Source organism: Homalodisca vitripennis, unplaced genomic scaffold, assembly GCF_021130785.1.
Source record: "Homalodisca vitripennis isolate AUS2020 unplaced genomic scaffold, UT_GWSS_2.1 ScUCBcl_6858;HRSCAF=14267, whole genome shotgun sequence".
Lineage (NCBI taxonomy): Eukaryota > Metazoa > Arthropoda > Insecta > Hemiptera > Cicadellidae > Homalodisca > Homalodisca vitripennis.
In genome coordinates this window covers 26,603-35,238 of record NW_025782982.1, presented here as the reverse complement: position 1 = coordinate 35,238, position 8,636 = coordinate 26,603, and the positions used below count along the sequence as shown (strand labels likewise).

The following is an 8,636-nucleotide window of genomic DNA, read 5'->3' as shown; positions in this document are numbered from 1 at the left end:
CACTTCGCGGTCCAGATCGGGTCTCTTTTCCAGGAGGATGCCCCGGACGAACTGTGACAAAACAATCCCAGTTCCCCTCATCCTCCATTATCTTTTCGCAGACCGTATCCACCGAAAAAACCCCGAGTTTTCTTGTGGCCTCCAGGCGGGGCCTTTCCCAACGCGGACAGCGGAAGAAGGTGTGTTCCGCGTCGTCGAGAACGCCCGGGCAGTAGATGCAATCCGGTGAATCGGTCTTGCCCATCCGGTTCAGGTACGACTTGAAATAGCCGTGACCTGTCAGGAACTGCGTGAGGTAGTAATCCACCTCGCCATGCCGCCTTTCGACCCATGTTTGAACCTGCTCGATGAGTCGCGCAGTCCATCGTCCTCGGGTTTCGTGCTCCCAGCTGTGTTGCCACTGCTGGAAGGTTCGGGCACGCTCTTCGGATCTTGCTGCGTCCTTGCCGATCTCGCCTTGTCTCTGATAAATCGCCTTCCTCTCCCCTGCCAAGAGCTTGACAGGGATGACTCCGGCAACCACCAGGACGGCAGGCTCGGATACTGTCCGATAGGCGGAACACACCCGGAGCGCAGCTTGACGCTGAACCCGGGCGAGTCGCAACCTATAACATTCCTTGGTAAGAGCGTCTGCCCACACCTCTGCCCCATAAAGGAGTACGGACTGGACTGCGGACATCAATAACCGTCTTTTGCTGGACCGAGGACCCCCAGCATTGGCCATCAGCTTACTAAGATAAGAGACCACCTTAGCAGCCTTGTCCGCCGAACGGAAGATCTGGTCTCTCCAGCTTAACTTATTGTCCACAATGACTCCGAGGTACTTGGCGGCACGCGTTGACTGGACCACTTCCCTTCCCACTCGCAGCGGGACGACGGTGTCAATTCTTTTCTTTGTGAGAATCACGATCTCCGTCTTGCTCAGAGCAAGCGAAAGACCGTGATCGGACATCCAGGCGTTGACCACTCGCATGACCTGGTTCAACTTTAGCTGGGCCAGCTCAAGTACTAATTATATAATAGATGAAAAGGATATATAGTAAAAAAGGATAGTAAAAAAGGATATTAAAGACGCGTACACTAATTATATTTATAACTTGGAAAACATCATTATATCGGACAGTAATAAGTTCTGGGAAATTTATAAAAAACAAAAAAACAGTAAAAAAATAATCTATTAATGATGGAATATAATAATCGTCAATTAAATAATGGCAAGGAAATTGTCGATGCTTTTGAGCAGTATTTTAGTTCAGTTTACACGAAATACGCAGTGGAGCCTACAGCTGAGATGGCTTTGACTGGGGCCACCTTGGCAGGCGTGAGTTGCCTATCCCTGGACCGGGTGGAAATTAACAAAAATAACACCAATTTTTAAAAGTGGGAAAGAGACACAAATAATTAATCACAGACCTGTTGCTGTGCTTTCTGTCCCAGCCAAAATTTTTGAAATTATTCTCCAAAAGCCATTAAATAATCATTTTAAAAGTTTTCTAAATTCTAGCCAACATGGAATCGTCCCTGGTCGGTCGGTTAATACCAATTTGTTATCTTTTACACATTACGTCTCCTCGGGTTTGGATTTGATGACTCAGACAGATGCTGTCTTCCTTGACCTGGCCAAGGCCTTTGATAGAGTAGATCATTTAATTTTGTTAAGGAAAATGCACTATTATGGGGTCTCTGATAGTCTAATACGCTTTTTTGTTTCTTACTTAATTAATAGAAATCAATATGTGTTGTATAAAGGTCATGTATCGTCATCTTTTAAGGTTCAGTCAGGGATACCACAAGGGTCAAATTTGGGCCCATGTTTGTTCACTATTATGATTAATGATTTGTGTAATTGTGTGACTTTTTCCAAACCGTTATTATTTGCTGATGATTTAAAATTACTAAAAATAATATCAAATCAATCTGATGCCAATGAATTGCAAGGGGATTTGGATAATGTTTATCAGTGGGGAGTGGATAATAAAATGGAATTTAATATTTCTAAATGCCATGTTATGACATTCAGTAGGTCAAAAAATTGTATTAATAAAGATTATTATTTAAATGGGAAATTGATTTCAAGGGTTGATTCAATAAAGGATTTAGGTGTTTACATTGATTGCAATTTGTCTTTTAGCGAACATGTTTTTAGATGTATTTCTTCTGCAAATCGAATGATGGGGTTTATAATTCGGCAAGGAATAAATTTTACTAATATTAGAACATTGATTGCATTGTATAGGGCCTTGGTCAGGTCCAGGTTGGAGGCGGCTTGTATTATATGGAATCCCATTCATGTTATACACAAAGATGCCATAGAAAGGGTTCAAAAAAGATTTTTACGCTACCTCTATTATAAATGTTTTAATATTTATACGTATTTAATTCCTTATGAAGAGCTGATGAGTCTGTTTGGGTTTGAGAGTCTGAGCCTGAGGAGGGATGTGATGGAGCAGATGTTTTTGAGGGGCCTGGTTCAGGGACGGGTGGACAGCGCTGAGGGTCTGGGGGTTATAAGTTTTAGGGTCCCTAGCTTTAACAGTAGAGGCGGGCTACTGTTTGAGCTGCCACACGTGCGGACGGTGGCGCACGCGTCCTCGCCTCTGCTCCGGATGGTGAGATCATATAATATGATGCTTTCAGGTGGAGGTGATATAGATATATTTTTCGAAACGGATTCTACTTTTGAAAACAAGTGTCTAATGCTTCTTAAACTGAGATCTTAATGATTATGTATAACATTGTTATTTATTAATTTATTTATAAAATTGTTAAATTTCTAGAATAGATATATTACACAACATATTGTTTTGTTTTTTTTTCTGCATGTTGAAATGTACAACTTAAAATATGTTGCTTGTTTGTTGATTATTAACTAAAGTACAATTAATTTATTTGTGAATCCCAAATGCATGTTATACACACATATTGTTGTTGTTTATATATTATTCTGGCCATTTATTTATTGTTGTTATTTACTTATTGTTGTTATTTATTTGTTGTTGTATTTATATATTATTTGAGTGAGTTGTATCTATTTACATAAAGGATATATATGCGTGTGTATTCCTTAAAATTAAGGTGTAGGTATAATTATTATTAAGTAATAGTTTCAATTATTATTGCTTTTAAAATTTATTGCTTGTTGCATGTGGTTGGGGACTTTAACCCACAATATATTGTATTGTAATAAGAGAACTGCCCCAATGTAATTGGGTTGTTACCTGTTTTGGAGCATGTAAAATAAAATAAAATAAAATAAAAATAAATTACATATAATAGTAATCTAGTTAAAGTTTATTTTTTTTAAATCGAGAATTCAATTCACTTACAGGATTTTATTAATAAAATGTATCATTATGAAGTGCATAGACAACAAAAACGTCATGTTGCAAGAGATCTGATCTTTTCTTCCAGTGGGTCACAAGAAAACACCCAATTTAAACAAATAATCTTGTTATTACCTTTCCAATATAACCAATTTCCAATACAGCCGAGTCAAAAAACAACAAGCGTGGTTGCTCCTTGGGTGGGTGATTCTACTTGAAAGCAGCTGTCCTGGTGAGTTTGGACATCACCATGGAGCACTTAGCCCCCAAGTATATAAACTAACAAGGACAATAAGATAAGTGATACAGTGAACCGTCTTTATGTCAGTCATCCATAATTAACAAACATAATGTTCTAACAACATTAAGAATAATGGCTAAGAAAATGTTTATTATTGGCATCGTAATGAGCCAATTTTGCTGGTTTAGTGAGGACTTGGATTTAATCAATGTTTTTTTTTATGTTTTATAGATACCAAAAATGATTTTTTATATGTATGAAAAGTGATGTTTTAGAATAAGTTTAGTTATGTAGTTTTTAATCATTGACTATGTACCAGTTTTTATTACATTGTGATAGAAGAAAACGTATTGTACAATAAATATTTGTCTATTGTCTATTGACTTCTTAGTTTTATACATATAACACTATATTGGTTATTGGTTATATTGGTCCTCCTCTCTACTTTATGTGACATATTTCCAAATTTTATCAATAGATCATAGTTTCTGTTGTATATTGAAGTAAAAGTCGTTAAAATAGTATAATTATTGGTTTGTCACTTTAAAGAATTAAATTCAGTGTAGAAAAGAAAATAGTTTAACATATTCTTTTGCATTCCCTCTCAAATCTTTGGTTCAATGTAAAAAAATTATGTCCATTTTCAGTAAAACCATTAATAAAATATGTAAATAAATCATAAAAATATATTATATCTTAAGAGAAAAGTAGGTACACTGTGGAAATAATTATCAATGTTCAAATATCAGTGTTTACCGTGAATTACTTTGTATAACTTTTCCAGTGCTTTATTCAGAAAAATCTTATATCTTAAAAGTTTTGTTCTCTAAGTGTTTGAAATGGCAACTAAGAGAAAAGAATAAACATATTAAACTACTTATCCTCTTTATACCCATATTATTTACAGGTTATATTCATAGCCAAAAAACCTAGCTCAAAATGTTTGTCTAATTTATTTACCTTTGCCTGGCAAGGGGGTTGCTCCGGTGCGCTTTCGATCCTTGGCCCATACGTTGTAACGGTGCGCTGGTGTAGGCCTGCGTGTTGACCACTCACCGTTCTCCTGCGTATTGTAAGTGCGTGGTGTTGGCAAGTCCCAGCTGGAATGGCGTGGTGGCGTAGGATCATCATCGTCCCACGATGTTCTGGAAAATGTATTTTGATTGTATGCTAATAGACAATTTGTCTGTAGTGGTACATTATCAATTAAATTACTCTTGCACAACAAACAGAAATTTAGCATACTCCTATTTATAGAATTTGTAAGGAATGTCATTGAAATGTTGTATACAGTTTTTTTGTAGTCAAAAAACTATACCTAAAATTAAATTACATAATTCTTATTCAAAGAAGAGTTTTTTATGGGAATATCTCAACTGAATATACATTATAAGTTGACAGATAGTCATATTTCTACAATTTATTAGCATTGAGACACTAAAGTGTAATTTTATGGAGTAAAACATATATGGATGTGAGAAGAATTTCTATTTAAAACACAGTTTTAAACTTTAGCCTCATATTAAAAGATGAGCCTAAGATGTGTGGCTAGAAGCTGATTAGTATTCTTTCTTAGGGTTTTAACTCTGATTTTAAGATGATACATTCCAAAACTTGAAAGATTGTTTTCTATTTTTGTAACATTAACAATGGCAAATATCTGAAAACTTTTCCTATCAAATCATTCACGTATATTTAACTATTCATGTAACTGAAAATGCATTCAAAATTGATTTTACTGCGGTAAAATACCAATTTAAAGAGAAAACCTACCTTGATGGAGTATCTTTAACCTTAAAGCTGGGTGTTCTTGGTTCATCTTTGAATCGAACGCTGGGTGTTTCTGACCAATCTCTACCTCTCCGCTCTGATTCTCTATCTCTACGCACAGAATCTCTGTCCCTCCGCTCACTTTTTCTGTCTCGACCTCTACCTCTGTCTCTGTCCCTGTCTCGCTCCCATTCTCTTTCTGTAAAACAAATCATAAGTCATTTTTAATTATAGCAAAAGATACTATTTAAACCGAGCGTTCAACTTCTTAGTCAGTTTTACACTGGATGAATGCAATACTTTTAAGAATAGTTCAAATTAATCTAATATTGATACAGAACTTTCTACAATGAAAAATGATATCAACATTTTCTATTAAGATGAAATTAGAATCCAGAAAAAGGTTTAGGTACTGGTTTAGTCAAATTATAGATAATATTCAGGAAGTATACAGAATTTCTTTTGTTGTAATTACTTAACTACTATTAATTAATAATTTGTCTACACTCACCACGTCTTACCATCAGATTTTTTTTTCCAGGGTATATTGGGAAGGCAAATTGTAATGTGAGCAACAATTGTATCATACAAATATTATAAATGCAAATAATGATAAATTGTTTTGCTCTAAAAAGTAGTTTTATTACTTTATTGCACAATGGAAATGCATTCTTTTATTAGTTTAGCTTATCTAAATAGATTGCTTAACACTTTGATGATTTATTCTTTTCCCAATGTTAACTTTGTACAGTTGCAAATTATTTGTCTTTAACATACAAGAGCTATCCAGAAAGTAGATTACGTTTTGATATAAACAAAAAGCAAAGTACAAGAAAAAAATTGTATTATAGACATTTGAAAGTGACAATAAATAAAATAGTATTTTTGAAATAGTCACCATACAAGTTTTTGCACTTATCATAGTGGTGAACTATTTTTGAAATCCAAGCATTATAAAATTCTGCCGCCTGAGACTTCAACCAGGTAGTCTTACCCTCCCACAGTTCCATGTTGTCATCAAAGCGCTGCGTTGCAAACCAAATCGTCATTGCTGGAAACAGTTGGTAGTCGCTGGTGCAAGGTCCCCAGGATATGGAAACACTTCCCACTTAAAAGCACCCAGGACGTCTCGAGTCCGATTTGCCGAGTGTGATTGGGTGTTGTAGTGCAAAAATAAACTTTTGAATTTTTCTTTCCTCTGCGCTTATTTTGTATTGCTCTTTTTAAATTTTGCAAGGTGTCACAATACAGAACGTTTGGTTGTGTCACGTTCTAAGAAACCAACAAGAAGAACTCCTTTCCTGTTCCAAAAACAGTTGCCGACAATCAAATCAAATCAGATTTTTATTGCCGGAACATTCTACAATGCATGGCAAAAGTCAACTTTTTACTTGCTAGAATTTTGTCATACACCCCACAACAGATCTTATTCAAACATACAATTTACATAGTTTGTGTTTTTACAAATTTACATAGTGTGTCTATGTGTTACATAGAACAATGTTTGCATGCCTTTCCTTGCTTTTTGGGAGAGTGTGTGTGCCTCCACTCCATAAACTCTAATTTGGTTTCTCAATTCACGTTGATTTACCCAAATCTCGACTCCTATAATGATTCGATCGAGCAGCGAGTCACCATCTTTTTTGTAAGTATCCAAAAATGTCAATGAAGCGGACATTTTATTGGTCACAATGCCTTGGTCCAATTCATTCATGATCATGCAGTTTAGTATGGCCATTTTTACACCAAATCCATCACTGACGCACTCCACCTTCAGTAATTACATTTTTCTATAAACTTCACAGAGTTGGTGGTATTGATCTATCTCAATTGGTTTTATTGTGCTTAGCCAACAAAAACCGTATTACCAACCACACTTCACAACTCGCAGGATTTTAAATTGCATCACATATTTTAAACTGCTATTGTAAGAAGTGAGAGTAACCTCTCACTAGATTGGCTGGATAGCTACTGAATGGAAAAATGCCCTGACATATGTAAACGTCGTCAGCAGTGAATGTGTTAATGTTTCAATGTGATTACATTAACTATCAATTACTTATACGTTATTATTTAAACTAACTCCAATCATTAACACCTTGAGTGCCAACATCTTGCGCTACTTCACACTATCTAGATGTTCCTCACAGTGTACACTGGTCTCTTGCACTGTTAGGGTTAATATCAAATAATAATTAGCCAAACTATATAGCCTAAGTGCTCTTCACATAGTAGTACTGTTGTACTAATCATTACAATAAATTTGTATTAATTAAATAATTATTTTAAAACCACTAATATTTATTTTAGGCTAAGCTAACAAATTTGACATTCAGCCAGTTATAATTTGCAGGATTTTATACGATTGTGGCCAAAATTAAGGAGCTAAAACTACAGTGGAAAAGACATAGACCTAAAAATGTAAAAATATAAATTGATACCTCTTGTACTACTATCATCGCTTTTATCCCGATCACCAGATCTGTCTTTGGAGCTGGTATAAAGACCTTTCTCTCTGTCTCGTCTCATCCTGGCTTCCTGTCTCTCTCTAGCTTCACGTGATATACCGCCAGTGTGTGTGTTGGAGTCTCGTCATATGCTTCTCTATAATGTCTGAATACCAAACTTTCATTAGCATCATTAATATTTCACATTTCTCACTCTTATTTTTTTACTTAGTTACAGTACATCAAGCATTGTTATATTGAAGTTTTGGAAAACATCATTTTAAAATTATTAAAAAGTCACATATTCAAACCCCAATTTTAATCAATGAGGTCTTTCCCAAAGAAAAAAGTGAATAAAGAAATTTTATAATGAAAATAACTTCTCTTAATAAACAAAAATACTTAAAAAATATGTGTTCAACTTAAAAAAGATTTGAGGTTTTATGAATATGTCAACAAAACAAAATATAATGTTAGTTTTTTTATATGGTATTCAATTGAGATAAGTGGTTTTATAAAAGGACATTTCAATTTAAAAGAGATCTTAGGTTTTATGAATATGTCAACAAAACAAAATATTATGTTAGTTTTTTTTATATGGTATTCCATTGAGATAAATGGGTTTATAACAGGATATTTTACGAAAGCATCAATCAAACAATGAAGTTAACTAAATCCCCAGAATTCACAAGGTCAAAATAATTTTTAAAGGGTTATTTGAAGCAAAAAGTTTATTAGAAGAATCCAAATACTTAATAGGTAATGTTATTATGGAACTATAAAATTAATTTAAAAGCTAGCAAAAATGGATTTGAGAATGTGCACATCATTCCTCTATTTAAAATGTATTATTAA

At 34.7% G+C, this 8,636-nt stretch overlaps 1 protein-coding gene across 1 annotated transcript; it reads right to left on the bottom strand.

Moving 5' to 3' along the window:
• Positions 1 to 4,524: 4,524 nt before the first annotated feature.
• Positions 4,525 to 7,908, bottom strand: LOC124373973 (pre-mRNA-splicing factor ATP-dependent RNA helicase PRP16-like; the record flags this gene model as incomplete). The annotated part of the gene is made up of 3 exons (XM_046832281.1): positions 7,776 to 7,908; positions 5,338 to 5,533; positions 4,525 to 4,709 (listed from the first exon to the last, which is right to left on the bottom strand). Coding segments are annotated over exons 1-3 (469 nt in total), but the record flags the coding sequence as incomplete, so codon positions are not given.
• Positions 7,909 to 8,636: the final 728 nt, after the last annotated feature.